The 24861-nt window shown below is 40.1% G+C and overlaps 1 protein-coding gene across 1 annotated transcript in view; it reads left to right on the top strand.

Moving 5' to 3' along the window:
• The first annotated feature begins 16947 nt into the window (after positions 1–16947).
• Positions 16948–24861, top strand: part of pard6g.S (par-6 family cell polarity regulator gamma S homeolog) — a 58669-nt gene continuing 50755 nt past the window's right edge. Inside the window, exon 1 of the mRNA NM_001092245.1 lies at positions 16948–17143. Coding sequence (NP_001085714.1) covers positions 17072–17143 — 72 coding nt within the window. The 5' untranslated portion in view covers positions 16948–17071. The remainder of the gene's footprint in view (positions 17144–24861) is intronic.

Raw genomic sequence — 24861 nt, 5'->3', positions numbered from 1 at the left:
CACAAGAAGCTTATGGCAGGCAGAGTATGGCACACAGGGAGCATAGGGCAGGCAGAGTATGGCACACAGGGAGCATAGGGCAGGCAGAGTATGGCACACACAGGTAGTGTAGGGTAGGCAGAGTATGGCACACACACAGGGAGCATAGGGCAGGCAGAGTATGTCACACACAAGGAGAATAGGGCAGGCAGAGTATGGCACACACAGGGATCATAGGGCAGGCAGAGTATGGCACACACAGGTAGTGTAGGGTAGGCAGAGCATGGCACACACAAGGAGCATAGGGCAGGCAGAGTATGGCACACGCAGGGAGCATAGGGCAGGCAGAGTGAACAATAGAGGTGTTACAGGTGTGGACAATGCAGGAGTTTACAGTCTGAATGTGACATGTAAACAATGTAGGGGCCAGTTAATCTCAGTACTGATACCTTTTAAGGCTTACACAAGGTAAGTAGTCACAGCAGGCCGATGTTCATGAGGAGGGCAACACGGGGGGGTCGCGGGCTGCTAGTTGGACAGCACTAGCTCCCCCACAGCCACGGGGCCTGCTTCCTTTATAGTTATATCACTGAGCCCAGTGCAGTACTGGGCTCCAGTCCTTAAAAAGGATACTAATGAGCTGAATAGAGTACAGATGTGCAAGGCCACTCCTTTAAGCAGTTAACATGGTTCTTCACTGTGAGGACAGTGAGGTTGTGGAATGGTTGCAAGGTGATGTTGTGATGGCAGATTCTGGTAATTAATGCTGGTATTTTCCAACCTATAAATATTTTCATTTCTGGGAGATTATTATTATTATTATTATTATTTTATTCAAAAGTTATTCCACTTCATAAAACAATGTTTTATCTGCAGCACAAATGAATCTGTTGCACGTTTCTCTTCCGATTGGCAGCTTCAGTGATGTTGCTTTTTCTCACTGTAGTTTGAAGTAATAATAGGAAAAAATCAAGCATGAAGGTGACCAAAGACGTTAAGATTTTTCTATCCCTAATGACCAATTTTAATGCGGTCTAACATATCCGTCAAATTATAGTGTGGTTAGTGGGCACCGAACGATCTTGCATCGAACAATTTCTCATCCTGTATCGAATCGATTGGTTTGGTTAGAAAATTTTCATCATTCACAGAGAAATGCATCTATTGTCCAATTGTTTGCAGGGCCAAACATGCAGCTAACTACAGTTTCCCTAGCTTCAACTAGACAATAATGTTTAAAATGGATCATGTACTCTATGCAAGAGTAGACAGGAAAAAAGCAGCATGAAACAATTTGCGTTAATGTGATGAATCTGTAAATTAGTGTGAAACAGAGCCAAGGCATAAGGTACCCAGGTCAAGGCTGTAATCTGTACTGCCACCAAGCTATTACCCCCTGTCTTGCAGAGATGGTAGAAAATGCAGAACCAGAGGAAATGGGTAGCATGAAAATAGACAAATAATACTGTTTTTGTTGATTTGTTAATTGGATGAAGATCATAAAAAAACAAATTTTTTTTTTTTTTTTTTTGCAGTGTACATATTTTATTAAGAACATTTACTTTGTTCCCTCAATATCATTTTCTGATGGGCCTGCAAGTGGGTTCCTTGCTGCTAGAAAAAAGGGAAAGGGCGGCATCTGCTGGCTGATTTAAAACATTCAGCTCTAAACGATGAATGCAGAATATGTTACTGCACTGTAACACAGTTTTAAAAAGCATTGTGGAACCTATGGATTGGGGTAGTTGGGAGTAGGAGTTTCATCAAAACTTTCAAATTCCAGAAATTGACCAACCTCCATTTTGGATACATAAATTAGTAACTTGATAACTCATACCATTTAAATATTGTGGTATCTAAGCAGAGAGGTACAGAATCAGGAACCAGAAGCATAATCAAGGAGACAGGCTGGGGTCAAATCAATCAGTCAGTGCAGTACAGAGTCAGGATCTGGAACAGCGCCAGATTCAGTGAGCGGGCGCCCAGAGGCCGCGCAATCCTGGAGCCTGGCCGTGTGGTCCTAGCGTTAGCCCACTCTGGTGCGAGCGAACATGCGTGCCTGCCCCGGAGCGCTGGGGAGCTGTGCTCCCTGTTAGGCAGCTGGGTGGCATGCCATCTCTAATCTTCTGCCGCACTAGGCCCGGGCCTTTGTGGCCTCGCCACAAATCTGGGCCTGATCTGGAAAGGTAGTTAATAACAGGCAATAGTCGGTTCAGGCAGCGATACAGAGGTGGTCAAGGACAAGCAAGGGTCAAAGAACAGAAAATCAGATTAGAAGCACACCCAGGAACTATCTAGCACAGACCTACGTCGGGCAAGGAACAATTGGCCACTGCTTCTGTAAATATTTTCATTCTACACTGCGCGGAATGATTTCACGTCCGCGGGGTGGAAGAGCAGAGGGCCACCTTCAGATAATATTACAGTATCACTACAGATGCATATATACTGTGGTGTAAGATTTTTATTATTATCTTTGCATTTTATATCTCATGGGAATACACATTTACATCTTTTTTTTTTGGCCGACTTACCAAATGAACATTGCAATAAATGCAGGGCCTCAAAAAAAGGCCAATGGGCTGTATCATTGAGCCATACATGGTTAGGTCTTGCAGGGAGAAGGAGAGGCTTGGGCAGATTTTTGGGGCATCTTTTTGGGTAGATGCAATGTTCTTTCATGGTTGTCTCATGCTACTGGTGGGTAGGGCTCTCCACCCTGTGTACCCATGCTGACAGTTGGCCTTATATAACACCTCTCCTCCCCCAATGAGGCATTGTTTTAAATAACAGGGTCATTTTTCCCTTTCAAACAATGTGTGGTTGTATGGTGACTCCAGCAACATTTCATTAGCAATGAATGCAGCTGACAAAGGGCCATATTGGTGGGTCAAAATTGGATGGGGCTTGTGGGAAGAGAGGCTTAGGTAGGTTTTTGGAAGTGGCATTTTGGAAAGAAGAGGGGGAACCCAGGTGGTCATTAGGCTAACATTTGGGTTCCCCACCCCCCATACGTCATTGCTTTATACAACATGGTCATTTTCCCGCTTCATTTTGTACATAATTGTTCCAATAGCAATGAATGAAAGGCTGCAAGGGCTTACAGGGAGAGGGCAAGACTGATGCAGCTTTTGGGAATGGCATACTGGATAGATGAGAGAAAATTTAGGCCGTGTCCTGGGTGAATCATTGGTGTGCAATTGGGTGCAGAAGCAATGATGTTTTTTTATTGGGGGCACTGTGCCACTGGTGCACAGGGCTCTCCACCCAGGCTTTTAGCTGTTTGGTAACTCCCACAATTATACAGGTGAATGCTGCAGCTTTTACGTTCTTCCCACCAGTCTATATGTTCATTTGTTTTCACTTTAAATGGCCGGTGGGCCCCATGCAGTAAATTCAATTGCTTTGACACATTGTTGGGCAGCAGGTTCTTAAGTGGCTGGGTGCTGATGTAAGGGGATTAATATGGTGCTTTGTTAGGTTCTGAAGAGGTTATAAAAAAAGGTCTCTTGCATTCAAGCTCATTGTTTGTAAAGTCATGGCAGTAAGCACTGGGTGCTGTCTTTCCTGGCACTGTACCACATGGTCATAGGCGGAATTTTTGTGCTTGGGGAGGCTACCAGTGTCGGACTGGGTCACCAGGGGCCCACCCAAAAACCTTTGACCAGGGGCCCACTCTCAGTACTATTATTCTTCCTCTCCTAACTCAACCTCTATTATCCTAGTCTCTTTCTTTTACATACTATAATCTATTATTCCATCTATTTAGCCTCTTTGTTCTCATAGAATGTGGGAATGACCATGAAATATGCCAACTGACTAGCAGCATAAGGGCCCACTGACACCTTGGCTCACCGGAACTTTTCCTGGTATCCTGGTGGGCCAGTCCGACACTGGAGGCTACTCAACCAATTCCTTGTCAGGATGTTTTGATTTTACCTCTCTGCTTATGTCCTGTAAACACAGGGCATGTCATAAAAGAAAGAGCAATTACTGTGCTGTACTGTGTTAAGTCTATGATAACTAAATCATAATGTTATATATGTGGGAAAAAAATCTATACTCGTTTTTATAATGTCCCTCTGTTAGTACCCCAATAATAAATAAATAAAAGACCAATACATTTCTTTGTCCCTCACTAATGGCAAGATGGGTATGTGTATTGCTTATTCCTACTGCATAACAGACTGCTGCTTTGAGAACAGCGACAACAAAAAGGAAAATGGGAATCTAATTATCTACAATGCAAGGACCAGACATGGAGAAGCTTCAATTTTCCCTTTAAACTTCATTAATTCTCAGACAACACCCACTTAATGCCTCTGCCTATCTAAGGTTTTGAGAGGTGTAGTTTCAACACCAGTTTGGGGATGCAGGATGAACCCTCAAAGTAAAGTGAAGTGGAGGGTTTGGGTAGTGCACACTGAGAGTAATGGATAAAGGCACACCATCTCCACCATTTAATAATGTAAGATCAGTTTCAGCTAATCTAGCACACTGTTCAACAAAAAAACTGCATATAGGTATCCCAAGCACAGGGTGGGTACTGACACCCCAAGCACATCATATAGTGAGAAACATTGGATTGAGGCACCACAGTGAACATTGAACGGCTGTGGCTACTTACACTCCAGGCACATTATACACAATAAGAGACAGTGTTTAATGAATAGGGAGGTAGATTTGACACTTGATTTTTTTCAGGATGCACCCCCTATTCTGCTGTCCCATGTACCCTCCTATTTTTACTCTTTTGCTCTCTTACTAGTTTCTCATGCGCAGGTGCCACTACTGTATTTCTCTTTTAATTATTAATTTGTTTTCCACCATCACCTGTACATTCTATTTTTTAATTGAATTTTCCCTCTGAAAAAAACTCGAATTTCAGGAAGGCAATTAACATACATCATTCAAATGGTTCAGACCTCAGTCTTTTACTTGTAAATTAACTCGGCAGGTTTAATGTGGTGAATATTTGAATTAGAACTGTTTCCATGGTCAAGGTGTGGTAAATCTCACATTCAAATTTACATTTGAATTGGGGGATTAAAATTCAAAAATGAGAATTTTCACACCAAAAAGAAAAATTAAAAAATTTGAATTTACTATTTGACCCTTAATAAATCTGCTCCTTTAATAAAGCTTCAAATTGCTTCCTCCAGTCTAGCCAATCCCCTTGAGGCTGTACCAGGACTTACATCTTGAAGGGAAAATACTGAGTAAAGCTTTTTTCCCCTTATTGTGATTCTTTATTATCAGCCAAGTTTGGGAATGAAAATCCTCCTATGCACATGGTATTGCCCCACTCACAATGACTGTACTAGCTTAACTTCACCGGGGACAGAGAGGGTACTTGGGGTAGGCAAAAGAGGCACCTACCTAGGACGCAATGATTGGGGAGCGCTGGGCAGGTACCTGTTAAAGGGTCTTCTGCCTACCCCTAGTCTGTGTATGCTCACCTCTGCCGATCTCCCCTCCCCTCTGTCACTCTCCCCTCTCTTTCCCCTCCCCTATGTTGCCTTCCCCTCTGCCGCTCTCCCTTCCCGCTCCTCTCCTCTGACGCTTGCCCATTGTGACCTTGTGTGTAATAGCAGTATTCTTTCATTGGGGCAGTATGCTACTTGTGAGCAGATCTCTCTGCCCAGGGGACTAGTGATTTTTGGGCAAATACTTGTGCCCCCATCTCACATTTTTACAAGCAACAGGTCGATTTTCCCTCTTATTTTCCACAGACGGTGTTTGGTTGTGTGGTCCCAAGGTAATGAAGTTTTTCCTTCTGGCTTGATCTATATGCAACAACCCCACCAGAGAATGATGAGAGCAGGCATGCTTTTGAGCCCATACATATCCAACAATGTTACAATTTATTTAGTTCCACACAGGGAGTTGCCTGACAACACAGAAACTGCAGCACTGAAAAGGTTAAATGAGACATAAAAAAGTAAGTAAACTAGCTTGAAATAGTTTTTTTTTTATTTACATTTAAGATATATTGGGCAGCACAGTGACAAAATGCTGCCTTGCGGAACGTTGGTATGATTCCAGTCACATACCTCCCAACATTTGAAAAATCATCAGATGTGCATTGCGAGGTGAAACTTTTTAGTTTCAATTGTATCTTAGCTTATTTTAAATTGTCACAAATGTATCTAAATGCAGGTGCTCGTGTTCTGGGTTCTCTACCAAAAAGCCTCTTATTTTAATTGTTTCAGAAACGTTTCTGGGTCAGTGCAGGAGATCAAAGAGAAACTCTGACATTTTAGTTAGTAAAACCGAGACTGCAGGCAGAGCTATCAAAATCGGAACTGTCCTGCAGAAAATGGGACAGTTGGGATGTACGAAGTCAGGCCTCTATGTGCAAGGCGTTGGTATGTTAACCCCTTTCTTGCGTTGCTTTCTCCAGGTACTTTGGCTTCATCTCACACTCCAAAAACGTATAGGAAGGTTAATTAGTTCCTGTGAATGTATTAGGAAAATTAGATTGTAAGTTACACTGGGACAGGGGACCATGTATAAGCACTAAAGAATATTGCAGATTTTTGGCACAGGAACCAAGTCTAGGAGCCCTCAATGATGTGCCAGTGCCTGAGGGTAAATGGAATATTAAGCCATCTTCTTTAATAAGATATTGATCATCTTTTCACTCACTCAGGCCCTGGGCATTGTAGAAAGGTACTGAAGCAGCTGCTTTCCTCCAGTCCATCACTGTTTACTAACAATCTGTCCTGTCAGAGATGTTACATGGACTTGATACCTTCACCAGTGCTTATCACTAGAGCAACTTTACTTTCCAAAGGCTATTCTAAAACCAGTGAGTGGGAACATAACTTAGATTTAGTTGTTTTTTTTTTTTTTTTATTTCTCTGGGCCTGACTTTATTTTCCTTCACAATTGCTCACAATGGAATGCAAAGAAGGGGTGCTTTGTGAGATTGTGTTTGCATAATCTTTCATTACTTTGAACCTACTTTGTTGAACTTTTGAGCTGTTTCTGTGTCAAATACTTTCCTTTTCCAGTTTTGTTTATAATAAATATTCACAAAGTGGAAACAAGCCTGTCTTTGTTCTTCTTAGGCTGGGCACAGTCAGAGGCTTGAATAAACTGTGGTTACAGAAAAAGAATATAACTTTGCTGAGAAATTAAACCTCTGGCTGATTCATGAATTCAGATCACATTTGTTTTTACTACTTCCAAGAGAGATATTGTACTGTTAAACAAAGTCTCATCAAAACAAATGATTAATTTGCACTTTTTTTTTTCTTTTGATCTGGCGTAGTTTAGCAAATTACTCAATTTGTTACTTTAAAGAAATGTCGTACTACTCCTGATGGCTACACTGCTCCTCGGGATTGGGGCTGAAATATGAGCTTGTAAAATAATTAGTAACATTAATTAGAAGGTTGTGATAATAAGATTATATAGTGTTTTGGTTTAGTTGTTTATTTTGGACAAAAAACAGCCTAAGCTGTTTGCTACTCTAGAATGATAGGAGTCTACAATGGTCACAGTGGCATAAACTTTAGTAAGCATTATACAGGATCATGACATTGTGAAAGTAACTTCATATGTCTTAAATTTTTCCATTTAGAATATCTAAAAATTCTGGACCGAAATATAACGTCAGTATGTACAAAGAATATTGTAATGTAATGAAAAAAACAAAGTCCTAGGAAGCAATAACAAGCAACCACCAGTTAGCACTGACTAGCCAGCTTTCTTAAAAGCTTCTTAATAAATGATGTAGGAAGATAGCCCACAGAAAATTGTGTATACCTACAGAAGTCTCCTCATTGAACCAGTTTCTTACAAAACCTCCTTTCAATACATGATCCCACTAGTGTTTTGCACTGTTGCCTTTCATAATCTTAGTGCTATCTGTACATACCAAAAGGACACACATTTAACTATGATCAACGGCAACCCCAATTGTCTATAGACAGCACGTAAGAAAAAAAGCTATATTTTAGTTTTTCATTTGTGCAACTATTGCTTATGTTCCATCTTCTGTCTCTAATCCACAAAATGTTTCCCAAGGTGTTATTCTTAAAGTGGACCTGTCATCCAGACACAAAAAGCTGTATAATAAAAGTCCTTTTCAAATTAAACATGAAATCCAATTTCTATTTTTTATTAAAGTATTCATAGCTGTTGAAAGCTCATTTAAACATCTCAGCTGTCAATCAAATATTGTCTGCCCCTCCTGTATGCCAATGGCAGACAATTACTTTCACTTTCCATTCAGCACTTCCTATAAATCTCTGCTCTCCACATATTCCCCAGTTCTCTTTACCATTTAATTGTGTAGCCAGGGCATGGGGATGGACATCAGGACCCCCATTCTGGTGCACAAACAAGATTCTGAGATGATGCAAGGCTTGTCTTAATAACAGTGTCCACAAAATGGCTCCAGTCTGCTTGTTATAATTATGAATTCCCAGACTGAAGGAAACAAGATTCAAACAATTTATATAGTGTAATTTAAGTTCATTTTGCTTGACTAATGTGATAAAATAGGATTTTGAATATTTTTTTGCGTAACGGGTCCCCTTTAACGTGATTAAAGTAAAAAGCATTTGTTTGTTTATAGGAAGGTTTCTGTTTGTAAGCAGGTGAAATATATATTTTTTACATCGGTGTAAATAGTTGGGCAATATGTTAGTTGGCCAGCTGGTGGCTCTAACTCCTAAGGTTGTCCTGTGGTAGTGATTTGTAACTGAAGATATACCTGGTCAGTGGGATACGTTGTGCTTATTTGAATATTGCCATCCCCTGTGTTGGAGCTGCTGAATAAAAGCCTGCATGGTTTATCACATCCTTGAGTAAAGTGTCTGCTTTACACAGAAAAGGCTTCTCTAATCCCCGTAAATGTAGTCTACCAGTCAAAGGTAGCAATTTTACATGCTTAATGTGATCCTTGCTTTACAATTTAGTAAATCTGTGCATTAACTGGCTGCCTATATTTAGCTCACGTGTTCTTATAAACTTTACTTGCTAACTTCCCAGCCCCACCTATATTGTACTTAGAAGTAATAAATAATATGACTAAACAAAGTAGCTAAAAATCTATAAGAAGCTTTAATATAGCATAACATTTAAAAGACTAAAAATACCTGCTCATTCAGAGTTTCCCTCCCGCTAGTGCCAGAAGTGCAATATAATCAATGGATCTTAACATTTTGACAATCACCCTGCTCTAGTCTGCAAAATTTAATAAAATAATACATTTTGCCCAGAAACAGTAACCCATAGCAACCAATAAGCAATTTGCTTTTAAACAGGTGACTGGTAAATTCTACCTGCTGATTGGGTGAAAACTCAGGGAGAGAATATGGTTGTCAGAAAGTAAATTATTAAATTTGAGGATATTACAAACCCTCTGCCAGACCACCTAATAAAACAAATATCTAATCTGGAGGGATATGATTTGAAAATCTATTTAGGAGCAATAACAATGGGTATATCATGGGATTACCTGAAAAAGGGGAAAGAGGTGGAAAAAGGCATGGAAAAATGGTTGGTGGCTAGATTGGGCCTTAAAGGAGAAATAAACCCTGAAAATGAATATGGCTAAAACTGTCATATTTCATATACTGAACTTATTGCACCAGCCTAAAGTTTCAGCTTGTTAATAGCAGCAATGCTCCAGGTCTTCAAACTTTTCACAGGGGGTCACCATCTTGAAAAGTGTCATGCTCAGTGGGCTCTGAGCCGCTGTTTAGAAGCTAAGCTTAGGGGTCGTCACAAATTGTCAAGCAGAAAAATTAGATTTGTCTGTAATATAAGCTGATTCTACAAGGTTGATAATTAAATTTTGATGCTAGTTGCACTGGTGCTGCCATGTAGTAATTATCTGTATTAATTATTAATAAGCCTTATATTGTGGTATTTATATGATATATCTATATATATATATCTATATCTATTTATATATATATATATATACAGGTATTGAACCTATTATCCGGAATCATCGGGACCTGGGGCTTTCCGGATAACGGGTCTTTCCGTAATTTGGATCTTCACACTTTAAGACTACTAGAAAATCATGTAAACATTAAATAACCCCAATAGTCTGGTTTTGCTTCCAATAAGGATTAATTATATCTTAGTTGGGATCAAGTACAAGCAACCGTTTTCTTACTACAGAGAAAAAGGAAATCATTTTTAAAATCTTGGATTATTTGATTATAATTGAGTCTATGGCAGAAAGCCTTTCCGTAATTCGGAACTTTCTGGATAACGGGTTTCCGGAGAAAAGAAGATGGGGAGCTACTGGGGCATCTTTGGAGACACAGATCTTTACTGCTAAAGGGCTGTGGTTGACTTGGGCTGGTACAGAAGCACAAAACATAATGTACAACATTTCTAGCCTACTTGTTTAGTTAAACTTTAGTTCTCCTTTAAGGCCTTCTAACTAGCCATTGCAATGAAACAATCTCACAATGGTCCTGGCAAGCATTCACCACCTGGTTTCAGGGATTTAAGTGGAAATCCCCAATGCACAGATCTGATGGGTTTTGTGTCATTAAGGTTTAGGACTGTTTGGGGGCAAGCTGGACAGACTGGAGCAAGTCTGAAGAGAACCAAGGCAAGACAGAAACCTGGAGGTTGCTGGCTTGAATACCAGGAGAACTTAACACACGGAGTTACCCAAGGCCTATAATGGCAAGACTCCAAAACTACTTGGACTAGAATGTGGTGCTTTTAGAAGTAAGAAAGGCTGGTGAACTTACATTTAAAAATCACAGGATCTCTATATACCCTGACTTTTCTTATTAAGAGAGAAAACAGACAGCATAGTCCACTGTGGTAATAAGAATATTACAACAATGAAAGATCCCACATGCTTATTGATTCCAGCTAGATGAAGGCTTGCTGACAAAGGTAAAACTCATTTCTGTGGTTCACCAGAAGAGTTGCTAATGTGCTGCAGAGTTGACTTTAGGGTTATCAGGAATAAAAGAACCAAGGTCAAGCACCCGACCTTAAGGGCCAATTTATGAAACATTCGTTTTTTCTGGTCTAGATTATAAAGAGGAAAGACTCCAAAAAAAAATCCAAAAATACTCCAACTGGAACATGTTTTTTTTATCTTCAGGATTCTCAATACTTTTGGGCTGTTTGTGCTGGTTTTCAACAATCTGATCAATTTGAGTTGTCATGGCTACAGTTCAATAAAGTCGAGTTTTCGGGGCGTCAGAAAAAGTTGCACGATTAGTATTTGAAAGCGATTTTGTTGCAACTTTGTTGCAACTTTTTCTCGCACTAATTTTGAAAGATTTAATGGTAAATTAAGGTAATTTGCATCTGGGAGTTTGGTCAAATTTTTTGTAATTAAAGGGGTTAATCATCAAAGTCCGATTTTATCTCAACATTTTCTGCTTTAAACTCCGATCAATTCCGCTCGGGTTTTTTAAGCTTATTTATTATTACATTTTCACCCGAAAACTCCGACTTCTTAGGCTTTTTTGCACGAAAACTCAGAAAACTTCAGGGTATTGCACGAAACCCAGCACGCATCAAAAAATCATTGGGACTTCTCCCATTGACTTATATGCAACCTCGACAGGTCTGAGATGCGGGATTTTCTGATTCAGACTTTTCCATCCTCGGGGTTTAATAAATTCCAAAAAATTTGTGATTTTTTAAAAGTCCGATTTTATAAAAAATATCATACATTTTTCAGGACTTTTGCATTCAGGCTTTAGTAAATAACCCCCAAAGTGTGAAAAAGAAAAGCAGAGTTTTAGTAAATACCCCCCCCAAGGGGCATATTTTTCAAAATGGGAGATTAGAACCCTTAGAATGGGAAATTAGAATCCCATAGGAATGCACAAAACGTGGGTGAGTTTTTGTTTATTAGGTTCTAGGGGCAGGTTTATCAAAATGTGAGAATAGAACTCACCACAGAAAAACTCACTCCTTTTTATTCATTCCTATGAGATTTTTAAAAGCATATTTATCAAATGGTGAAAGCCATTGATAAATACGATCTAAAAATGGGATTTTTAGAACCGTGTTTATCAAATGGTTAGTTCTAACTTTCACCTATTGATAAATACAATTCTAAAAATCCCATAGGAATGTATAGAAGGTGGGGGAGTTTTTATTTATTAAGCTTTAAACTTACATTTTCATAAATTTGCGCCTTAATTTTACACTGACAAACAAAAATATGGCCACTGATTGTAGCACTAATATAGTTGGGAATAAATACGTAAGCACAAGTAAACAGTCCTGTATTAGACAGTAAATTCCACCTCCTTTTTCTACTATTTTACACAAACACATTTCATTAAGGGGACAAAACCACTCAATGTTTTGTTGTGGACGAAATGTGTTGTGTGGTAATTCAGCAGGAAAGTTTATAGTTCATTGTTATTCGTGCACTTACCTGAAACCAGGTAACATGTTGCAGTGCTGACCTCAGGGAACCCAGGAAACAGAATCTCTTGAGAAGACTAATCAGAAAATTATAACTCTGTTCTGGCTTCTCCGTCAGGTACACATTCTATGCATGTCAGTAATTAAAGTGCTGTTGTGAAACATATGGGAAATCAAGTATATGTCACTAAGATGAAGTTGTCTATGGAAAAGACACAAGCCTTCTTTGGAAAATGCAAAGATGCCTGCGCTGGGACAACTGGGTTCCCATTTATTGGGTAAGAAAATTACAAGATCAGAAGTTGAGAAGGTAATAGATGCCTTTGAAGTAAAACTTTAGATACTACCCAGGTACCGATGAAGTGGAATAAAAATTATGAAAAAGAGGTTATACCCATCCTGACAAATTGTACAATAAGATAAATGAGGGAAGACACCTGCCCTAATAAGTCATTTAGTTTTGTGCCAAGATACTAGTGATGGGGACCACTGACTTCTAGACTGTTGCTTTTGATGTCCACAATGAACTCACTATTACTTGATAACCGATACTTTGGGGCCGATTCACTAAGGGTCGAATATCGAGGGTTAATTAACCCTCGATATTCGACTAGGAATTAAAATCCTTCGACTTCGAATATTCGAAGTCGAAGGATTTAGCGCAGATAGTTCGATCGAACGATCGAAGGATAATTCCTTCGATCGAACGATAAAATCCTTCGAATCGAACGATAAAATCCTTCGAATCGAACGATTCAAAGGATTTTAATCCAACAATCGAAGGAATATCCTTCGATCAAAAAAAGTTAGGCAAGCCTATGGGGACCTTCCCCATAGGCTAACATTGACTTCGGTAGCTTTTAGATGGCGAACTAGGGGGTCGAAGTTTTTTTTTTAAAGAGACAGTACTTCGACTATCAAATGGTCGAATAGTCGAATGATTTTTACTACGAATCCTTCGATTCGAAGTCGTAGTCGAAGTAGCCCAAAAAATTTTTTACCTTCGAATCCTTCACTCGAAGTTAGTGAATCGGCCCCTAAATGATAATTAGCAGGACATCTGAAGGAAGAATATTCCTCTCAAACAATGTAGGTTTCTCTACAAATATATTGCACAAAAAAGCCAATATGTAAAAACCTTCTTCATTTAAATAAACCATTTTCATAAAAAATACTTTGCCATTAGGTAATCCTAAACATAAAACTGCCATTCTAACCACAAAGGGTCACCCTCTGGGATCATACCATTTACAGTGCACACAAACAAAGGGCACCTTTGCTATTTTTTCCTATTAATAACATTGCCATCAAGCATCTTTTTTACCGGCCAGTCTAGTAAAATACTGACCAGGTGGCAACCCTAATTACAGGACAAAGTTCTTCCTATTACTGTTAGAGCCAGGGTCAGACTGGAGGGGCCCGGGCCCACCGGGACTGCTGTCCAGCCATGCATGCACTCTCGACGGCACGCTGCTGCTTGGTGCGCATGCACAGACAGCGCTGTAAACTATGAATGTCGCGAGAGGGGGTCTGGCCTAGCAGGGGCCCATAACGGTGAGGGGCCCATTGGTTTTTCCCGGTATCCCGCCGTGCCAGTCCGACCTTGGTTAGAGCTGCAACATTTCTGGTCAGGTGATCTCTGAGGCAGCACAGAGAATATCAGGAAATGGGGGGCTCAAGGTAAAAGGGCAATATTTACTGATATTTATATTGAAGTTTGGTAAGATTCTTTAAATGGATCAGCACTCTCCGTAAGTGAAATAATCAAAATGTATTTGATCATGATGAAATACATCTTTACCCATTAAGATTAAGGATTAAGATGTGTTTCACCATGATGAAATACAATTTGATTTTTTTCACTTACAGTGAGTGCTGATCCATTTAAATGATGTATCACTTTTTTTGATCTTGCTGCACCTTGCATAAATCATTATATATATATATACACATACACACACATATATATGTGTGTCCAGTGGATTCATTTGGAGGGGTTGAACTTGATGGACCAAACCAATTTAACTACAATATGTAACTATCCTGCTACAAATTTTGTGGCTTATTGTGTTCTAAGGATGACCTCATAGTACAGTCTTGTGTACGATAATCTGATACCACTGCAGGAACACTGAACTATTCTATGCAAGCCAAGCACAATATACAGCTGCGGTTCCCATGTATTGAAGTTATACCTTACATCAAATTCAGCAGTATATAATTTCCATTTTTTGTGCAAATCATTTCATAGATATTAAAAAAGAGAAATGAACAGTACAATAGAAGATGCTTCCAGTTACGCATGGGTGCCCCAAAAAATCATCTGCCCCCATATATAGGTTTGTCTAAAGTACAAACCCTTATATATAATATGGAAAGAATGAGAATTTGTAAAAGCTGGGCAGAAAGTATGATGACAGTAAACTACCATAATGGTTCTATTTTAATACAACTAGGAAACTGTCAAAATATAGTTTAGTCCACGGCATTTTGATTTATTTTTATAGCCCAACACATTCATGTAGCATTTGGGGATATTGGTCATCATTCATATGAGTCTTATATTCCCCATCACAAACACTTCGTTTGTCAGCTATTATAGACAGGGACCGTATTCTATATTATACCATATATTGAAAAAGTCCTTCCACATAGTACTTGAGAATAACTTCCCAAGAAGTATGCAGATCTGTCAAGTTTGTTTTTTCTAGGACTAAAAAGAATGTGTTAACTCAGTGTGACCTGCAGGTGCTGTGGGCTCAGAGGGAATAAAGCAGGCGCTTCCAGTTCTTCTTTATAATGGGGGCTTAGCCCCTGAAGGTATAGTCTGCACTTTTGTGCTAATAAAGGGACAGTACATATACTTTATAAGAAAAATAAATATTATGGTGTATCTTGTTTAGGGTTGCCATAAGGAAGCATATGATTAAGGGATCTGTTCCTGAAACGTGTTTTTTATATACACAGTACACTGCAATAAATTTTCAACCAGAGTGCCGTCCATTTTTCCTTTTTTTTGGATGTAGGGTTGCCATGTTCCCCTTAAAATAAACTATTGGCATGATGTAGAGTGTGATATTCTGAGCCAATTTGCAACTGGCTTGCATTTCTTATGATTTGTGGTTTTCGGGATATTTATTCAGCAGCTCTCCAGTTTGCATTTTCGGCCGTGTGGTTGCTAGGGTACAAATTATCCTAGCAACCATGCATTGACTGGAATATGTAAAGAAAAAAGCAGGGCAGACCATCACTCAACGGATCCACAGGACCAGAGAAATTAGATTACAAGAATATTTTATTTAGTCGTGACTATGTGCCCTGAATGGGTGCGAAACGCGTAGGGTGGATGAAGATGCAGATTTATATACTTTAAACTTTGTATAAATAAAATATTCTTTAAATCTAGATTTCTCTGGTCCTGTGGATTCGTTGAGTGCCGGTTGGCCCTGCTTTTTTCTTTGCCGTACCGCTCCCTGAAGCTGGGGGTCTGGGTCTGGTGCACCTGGACCACTTTCACTACTCGGCGAGTCATTTACAATTCATTCTGGAGCACCTTGTCCTTTCCTAACTACCAATATGAATAGGAGAGGCCTGAATAGAAAGATGAGTTAGAAAAAGTAGCAATAACAATGTAGACTTAAGGTGGCCATACACAGGGGATCCACTTGTTTGGCGACGATCTCTCCCTGTTATTCCCACATTGAGGTGGGCAATATAGGGCTGATCCGATTGTGGGCCCTAGGGCCCAATGATCATATTAGAATGGAGGCAATACGGGCGGACAACTAATAATCCTACCTAATTTTTTTACCCTGCCCGATCAACATTGGCCAGATATTGATCGGAGATGCCCATCGGATGGCCCCTCACACGGGACAATAAACTGCCGACTCGGTCTGTCGGCAGCTTTTATCGGCCCATGTATGGGGGCCTTTACAGAGTATTTGTTTATAGATGGGGTCAGTGACCCACATTTGAAAGCTGTAAAGAGTTAGAAAAAGAAGGCAGATAATTCACAAACTATAACAAAGAAAAATGAAAGCCAGTTTAAAAGTTGCTTAGAATTAGCCATTCTATAACATACTGAAAGTTATCTTAAAGGTGAACCACACCTTTAATTTAACAGCGACAAATCCAAAGCCATAGGAAGATATCCAGCCGGGCAGCTGTCCCCCAACTCCATGGGCCACACTCTATTAGGAAACAAGCGTCTCAGCCCTGAATGAGAAGAACTCTGCGCACTTATTCTAAACAAAACGTGAGGGGGGAAACGTAACGTGTGTTCCCGTAAAGTGATCCTGGGAGAAGCCGATAAATTGTCAGGCATTGTTTTTGCGTTATACAAAAGGAGCCGACGAATTTGTTCCGTATGTGGTACCCGAGAAAGCCCAGGTGACCGGTGCCGGCCACACAGCACGTGGGAAAGGGTCGGAGCTGCTGCTGGAGGGACGGGAGTCTGTATGGGAGTGTGTGTGAGTGTGTGATGTGACGGGGGCTGGGCGCTGCATTGTGACGTCACCGCGGGCTGCGCTCCGGGCCGATCATTCTAAACAGGAGCGGCAGCTGCGGTGCTGCGTGCGGATAGGAGAGCCCAGCTCAATACAGAGAGAGAAGGGAAGCGGCTCCCTGCCCTCCGACACCTCGGCATCCAGCTTGGTGGCATCTCGGCTGGGTGGCTATTGGGGAGGGGGCGGGGTGAGCCTTGAAGATGAACCGCAGCTTTAGTAAGTCCCAGACGTTGCGGTATGTGGCGAGTAGCTCCGTGGAGGTAAAAAGCAAGGTGAGTTTTCTTCAAGGAAGCACTAATGTATCTCATCTCCTTCTCACACATAGATGTATATATGTAATTGCACGGTTGTTTAATCGCCCGATCTTCCTTGTAATGAATGGATTAGGGATGTGCAGCCTGTAAACTCGACTACACCCCCCAGCAGCCTGTAAACTCGACTACAACCCCCAGCAGCCTGTAAACTCGACTACAACCCCCAGCAGCCTGTAAACTCGACTATACCCCCAGCAGCCTGTAAACTCGACTACAACCCCCAGCAGCCTGTAAACTCGACTACAACCCCCAGCAGCCTTAGATGTCTGTACGATGCTGCCAACCGTGCAGCCTCCGTGTGCAGATGTTTGGCTTGGGGGGCTGCACTGTGGGACATGCTAGATCTCCAGTGTTGCTGGTGGTAACGTCCAAGCCAGCCATCTCTTTTGTTTCTTCAGTTGGAGAATGTGAAGAATTTGTGGAGAAGCTTTGTGACTCAAATACTCATTCACTCCCACCAATTCCCACTCTGCATGTCACTATTATTGTTTGGATGCACATAGACTGAAATGTATGTGTTCAGTAGCCATGAGTGTTTATGAGCAGTGGTAGTTATGCAGGGATCCCACAGTCATCAATAAATCCCATATTGTATTGCAGTTAGAAACTTTTCAAATTCTCATGCCTAGTGCTGTACTGTATTTGTAACAATCCCTGAAGGAGGGGTGATCATCCCATGGTCTACTAGTTTTTGTTGGACCTGAGCTCCCCTATCATAATGTCCTTTATATACATATTCTCCTCTTGATCTGGTTTGATGTCTTTTCAGTGTCGTAACTAGATATTACTGCGCCCCACAGCAGATTATTTTTCAGGCCCCCAGGTTGACCAGTTTTACCAATATTTATTTAAGGGCAGAGACACGCTGCTATTTGGGGAGATTAGTCGCCCGGCGACAAATTGCTTCTTCTTCGGGCGACTAATCTTCCCGAACTGCCTTCCCACCGGCTACGATGTAAATCGCCGATGGGATGGCCTTCGGATCGCTTTGGCTTTCTGAAGTTGCCCAAAGTTTCCTCGTGAGGCAACTTTGGAAACAAAGTGTTCCGAGTGCCATCCCACCAGCGATCTACATTCTAGCTGACGGAAAGGCAGTCCAGGAAGATTAGTCGCCCGAAGAAGAAGCAATTTGTCGCCGGGGGGCTAATCTCCCCAAAAAGCAGTGTATGTCTGCCCTAAATTGTATGTGAATTAGGACCTCATTGGTCCCCTATACCTCCTGGGCCCCCCTGCACCTGTAGGGTCTGCTTCCTCTATAGTAACGCCCCTGCATCTTTTGATAAGTAATTGAGTAATCCATTAGACATGTTTTTGATATGAACTGTTATATAAGAATCAAATGAAAGTTTTCAGCTATGTCAATACATAAAGGGTCCTTCAGCCAAAAAACAGGTTTTTGCATAATGAAAAAGAATGCAGTTCCAAGCCATTGCCGAATATACGATTAATAACAAATTTTCAAATATTTTCAAAATATTTCTAAATGTTATTACTATTAAATGCGATATCTGCCTGACTGTGTTCTTTCCATGACGCACTCTGACTTCTGAAACAGTCTTGCAAAAGTAACCAGAGCAGATGACCTGGAAAACTGATTTCTGCTACAGTATTTTAAGAGTCACAACCATAAAACAGAAAGTGAAAGACTGTTACAATTACAAAATTTTCAAAATGGCTAATGTATTTTTTCTATAGGTGGTCTGAATTACACCTTTCTTTTTTCATTGTACAAAAAAATTTTTGGGTGGTGAACTTTAATGTTTTATTCAGCTTCTAAGTGGAGTAAAAAAAAAAAAGGGCATAACTATAGAGTTTTATTCTCCTTATGCTTGAATTAATACAATGCTTTGCAATTCCAGAAATAATCCATTATAGAAGTCAATAAGTGCTTTAGTTTTCTTTTTACACCAGATTTAAGGTGGCCATAGACGTAGAGATCCGCTCGTTAGGCGATGTCACCAAACAAGCGGATCTCTTTCCGAAATGCCCACATTGAAGTGGGCGATATCGGACTGATCCAATTGTTGGGCCCTAGGGAACGATCAGGAAAGCCATCGGGGGGCTCTACAAATGGGCGATAAGCTGCCATCTTGGTCTGTTGGCAGCTTTTATCGACCCTTGTATGGGGGCCTTAAGGCCTAAAATTGCTGTTATTTTTCACTGCTTTAGACCAATATTAAGATCTAGTACATGGGGATAAGTCAGGAATAAGAATTTGTAAAAAACAGAGGCACTTGGTGTGTACAGTAGTGATATAATGCCAATAATGTTTGATTCTAACCTCATTTTTCTGCACAGCTTTATAAATATGCCCCTAAGATTTCAAAACTGACTGCTTACTCTTAAATATATAACCAGACTGAGTAATACATTGGGGTTTGTTTTGACATGCATAGGAGTATTTTCTAGAACAGAGCAGATTAAATGATATATAACCTAATCATTTGTCTTATTCTTCATTTAGCTGCGGGGATAAAATCCTCCCCTGGATTGACACTGGCAATTAAAATACGCTTTATTTTCAACATTATATATGTTGCTGCATGTCTTACAAATGATTGTATCTTTTACAAGCAGCTAGCACAGCATTTCATTAAAACCCAATGTCATTTCCTTTCAAAGAGCATCTTGGAATATTTGTAAAGTCTTTCCATCCAGGAAATGGGTCTATAAAAAGGGCCACAGCATGATTTATCTTTAACGACCATATTATCACTGTTCATCAAAATTTAAGCAACTCCTATCCTTTTTTTTCCATCTATTATACTATTGTCAGAAGAATGTGAGTATTGTGCCTCACCGTGCCTCCTCTGAGCATCTTGTTCCAAAAGCATTTTTCACTTAACCAAAATGAACATTTTGTATTCTGCTGCTTTGTTTGTTAGTGGACAAAAAACCGAAAGAAGAATAGTCTGTACTCCCTTGCAATTAACATCCTTGCTTAACTGTGTGCATATGTTGTGGTCAAGAGAGTTACCCTGCAGGCTGGTAGCTGGAAATACTTTTATAGCCTACTGGTAACATTTTATTTTAATCTTTCTATTGCAAAGAGGCCTAAGATATCCAGTGCTACTTTCCATTCACAGAATTACACTATTTACTGAAAAATTGATGCTCTAAGTTGCATTTTTGTGAGTACTGTAGGGTTTTGCAGTTAGGATTTGGGGGGAAGCTGTAACAATATACCTAATAACCACACTGTTCCCGACTTTCTCTGTTTTTTCAGTCCAAGTTTTACAGGATTTTAGCAGCAGCCTTCCACACCTCTTTGTGAGTCAGCACACCCTCCTGCCTGTAGTCATCTGCAAAGCTTTCAAATGCTGCCTGTTATAACTTGCATGTGTTGCTCAGAGCAGTGTCCTGGGCTCCTGCTATCTTTATTAGTAAGGCAGAGAGATATTTCTCATCATTAACTCAGCTTGTGTGGTGGGGCAGATGTGACACAGTTCATGAAAACTCACACAGCACAAGACACTGTTTTTAGATCTTATCGGACACCAAGTCATTTAAGTTTCCAGATAGTAACATAGTGTACTGATAACAAGCAAGTGACTTTTTTTTTGAGTAGTTAATTCTTATTTTAGCTCCTCTGGGATCATTTTATTGCAGGCTGAAGACAGGTATCTTGCTCCTTCTCTTACTGTTTGATTAATTAAAGATTAATTTGAATGGAATAATAATATTATTGTTACATGCTGTCATACGAATTTGTAAATTTTAAATGTCAGTTTAAAGGAGAAGGAAACCCTTTTGCAGAAAACCCCGTACCCCCCAACCCAGGTAGACATCCCTCCCTCCTCCCCCAAGGCTAACTACCCCCCCCCCCGAGGAAATGCCCCTACTCCATACTTACCCCTTGGCGCAGATTCTTCCAGCGAAGTTCCACGCATCCATCTTCCGCGTCCTCAGTAAGCTGACTGAGAGATCGGTATTTCTGTGCATGCGCAGTTGGAGCAGTTTGCCAGTTTGCGACAACTGCACATTTGTGGAATTACACAGAAATTGTAGATCTCTCAGTCAGCTTACTGAGGACGCGGAAGATGGATGCGTGGAACTTCGCTGGAAGAATCTGCGCCAAAGGGTAAATATGGGGCATGGGGGTAGTTAGCCTGGGGGGAGGAGGTCTACCTGGGGTTTGGGGGTAGGGTTTTTTCCCCCACAGGTTGATTTCTCCTTTAAAGGAACAATAACATCAAAAAATGAAAGTGTTTTAAAGTAATAAAAATATAATGCAGTGTTGTCCTGCACTGGTAAAACTGATGTATTTGTTTCAGAAACACTACTATTGTTTATATAAATGCTGTGTAGCAATCAGGGCAGCTATTCAAAGGAGAAAAGGCTTAGGTTACACAGCAGATATCAGATAAGCTCTGTAGAACATAATGGTGTTATCTGTTATCCACTATTTAACCTGTGCCATATGGCCTTTTTTCAATTTCCGCCATTGCTACACAGTAGCGTGTTTATATGAACTATAGTTGTTTCTGAAGCAAACAGATCAGTTTTACCAGTGCAGTGCAACAGTACATGATATTTTCATTACTTTAAAACACAATTTTTTTTTGTTGTTACTGTTCCTTCAAGTAGTTACTTTTCACAAGTACACAATTCTGACAAGCAGTCTGCCACCTTAAAGCAGGAGATAATCCTGTCTCCCCAATCCTATTTTCAGTACAGATGAGTAGTGAATACAGTGATGGGTGCTATTTCCTTGCCGAAATAATATAATAATGATGGTTGTTTGAGGCTTGAGTGGAGGTCATCATGGAAGGAATATCTGTGTGATAGTTCTGCAAGCTCTGGCAGAGAAAGTTATTTTTATTCTGCATTATTGTGTTCTTCTGCAATGGGAGAACAATACAATAATAGGAGATTATGTAATAGAGAAGATGAGTGAGTATTGATTTGCAAGGTGTAGGTGCCATTGTGTAGCCATGAAATTGGAAGTGCTGTATGAGCAGCCATGCATGTGAACGTGAGTAAGTAATTATTATTCACAAGCAGGAAAGTCTGGTTTGTTTTTCTGACCTGAGGCAAGTCATCTCTTGCATCAATAAATTGCAATATGTATTATGTTGGGCAGGACCATATATCTGTTCTTTGTTACCTATGGTTTACCATATTTTCATTTATTGCACAGGTAGTAGAAGGTCCATAAGCATTGAATGTGAAATAAGTATTGAATAAAGCCCTGTTCCCAAGAGCTCTTCCCCTTCAGGGAAATTAGGGTCTGTTTTTTTCAGAGCTCTTACACATGGGCTATTTTTTGTGCTGCACAATGCAGGAACACATGAGTTAACAGAATCCAGTTTTGCCTTCCTATCGGGTCTGTACCAATGAGACTGCTGTGAAGCACTAACCGTAAGATTGAATGTAAGGCACTACATTTTGTATATTGTGTGTACAGTTCTGTTGCTATGGGCCCCATAGAATAGGCTCTGTCATTTTGACTTTGCTTTCAGTTGTCCAGTGCCAATGAGTTGCTGTGGAGTACTACATTGAGGTAAACAGCAGTTTTTTTTTTATTCAGAGTACTTTAGGCTTTCCTCCTTTTTGTAAAAAAACAAACAAAACTTTTTCTATTTTTTCTCAATAAGAATCATTTTAAATACCTGGGTCAGTAATATAGTGCCCTGCAGGCAACCCCAGAACAGTCCTAAGCTGACCTTAGGGATAGGTCTTAAGCTTGTTATGGTATTTTCTTGTTGCTGGTTGCTTGTCATATATGAATTTAGGTTTTTATACTTACAATATGGGCTATATTTATTTGCTTATATGAAGATCATTTTTAAAGCATTTTAATTTAACTCACAGTAATAGCACTTGTGTCTTCTGTGAGTGCACAAATCACAGATATACTGTTAGTAAAAGAGTAGGTTTTAGAAGAATGCATTCAGCAGCCCCTGCCTCATTTCCTGTTGGGCTTTTGTTAAAAACCCCCTTACTCAACATGAGCTCATTGAAAAAGGCTTATGCTGAACATACTTTTTGCCGTTTTGATTTAATCACAAGAAATCTGTTTTTTGGAGTAGCTTCAGTGTTTGTTTGCCCTGTCTTGCTCAAGAAATAAAAAAATAAAAAAACATTGTTTTTTCCCCCCCATTAATAAAACATCAGGAAAATGTATGTTCAGCACAAGCCTTAATGTGGCCATACACGCACTAATATTATCGAATGAAACAAATTTTCATACAATTCAGCTCTACATGTGTGTGTTGAAACAAACATATTGGAAAGATCTTTACCAGGAAATATATCTTAATTGTTAAATCTATGGCCACCTTTTTTTCATTGAACTCTTGTTGATTAAGTGGTATACTGCCCCTTTAAGTGGATTTTTTGTGCTAGTGCTATTCCCTCAGTATGGCTGTTTTTTCATTGTGTGGCAATCATTGCTATGTGTTGGAATGCCTCATTGGGGTCTCTTATGAATTGCTAATTGGGATCTCTGCATTGATCTAAGAAGCCAGCCACGCAGAGTGGCCACAGAGTGGCCGACACACTCAAAGACGAATCCTTTATGTGATTTAACATATAACTTAGCTGCTGTCATCCATGTGATGTGTATTTCTGCAGTGCCCTGCTCAAATAAAACCAGCTCCTTATCTCTACCACCAGAGAACAGCAAAATATATCTTAACATTTTGTTATTCAGCAAATGTCTTTTAAAGGAAAAAAACCTTGAAAAAGGCAGATTGTTTCCTGGCAGTTTAGTGATAAAGTCATGTCGATGTTGGAAGTGGGTTAACAAAACAAATAAGAAAAGGGTTCTGGGGGGTTTAAAGTAAGCAGGGATGGAAATGAAAGGGGTTAAATAAACAACATGCTGTGAGCAGTTAAAGAGATGATTCCAGTGGTGACTTTCCACCTCTTTTCTGATATAGGTTGCTGCATGGCATTCCCGGTTAACCCAATAATAGATTTTAGATTTCTAGGCTAGGGCCACACAACAAGGATTCTCCAGAAGAATCCACTGGCCCACTGCTCCTCTTCATTTCTTCAGCTGATAGAGACAGGCCATAAATCCACCGCTGCTCAGGTGCTGCGCTGCCTGCGCTTGGGTGCAGGCAGACGCACTGGATTTTGGCACCAAAAATGTGAGATTTTGCATTTCATGCCCAAATCCACAGAGCCTGCAGTGCAGCTGAAAAAAAGAGGGGCAGGAGATTCTCCGCTTATGGAGAATCCATGTCTGTGGCCATAGCCTTAAACTTCAATGAGCAGGGCACTCTTTGCACACTGCATTTTTGCACATCTCTACAGAATATTTTGGCATGTTATAAATCTGGGTTAATATTCATTTGTCCAAATATTGCACTGTATATTGTGTAGGTTTATCCACACCAAAATCATGTTTTTTTTTGTTTTTTTTTTGCATTTCGAGTAATTCTAAGCAACTTTGCAATATCTGTAAATCAAAAATGTTATTACAATACAATTGCAATTGAAAGCAGTGTCTTTCTGTCCCTTTCTGTTCTCTTCGCAGCTGGTTTCAGGAACAAAGTAACAGAAACCAGCTGATTAGCAGACCTGAAGGAAAACTGACTTCTGCTACATTGTTTCAAGAATTAGATAAAGAAAGTGATGGATACTGCATTTAAAGGGGAAGTAAAGTTTAAAATAGAATAATGCTAGAAATGCTGTATTTTGTACACTAAACATAAGCATGAACTTAC

Source organism: Xenopus laevis, chromosome 6S, assembly GCF_017654675.1.
Source record: "Xenopus laevis strain J_2021 chromosome 6S, Xenopus_laevis_v10.1, whole genome shotgun sequence".
Classification (NCBI taxonomy): Eukaryota; Metazoa; Chordata; class Amphibia; order Anura; family Pipidae; genus Xenopus; species Xenopus laevis.
Note: the sequence above shows the minus strand (reverse complement) of the source record. Positions and strands in the feature narration are given on the sequence as shown.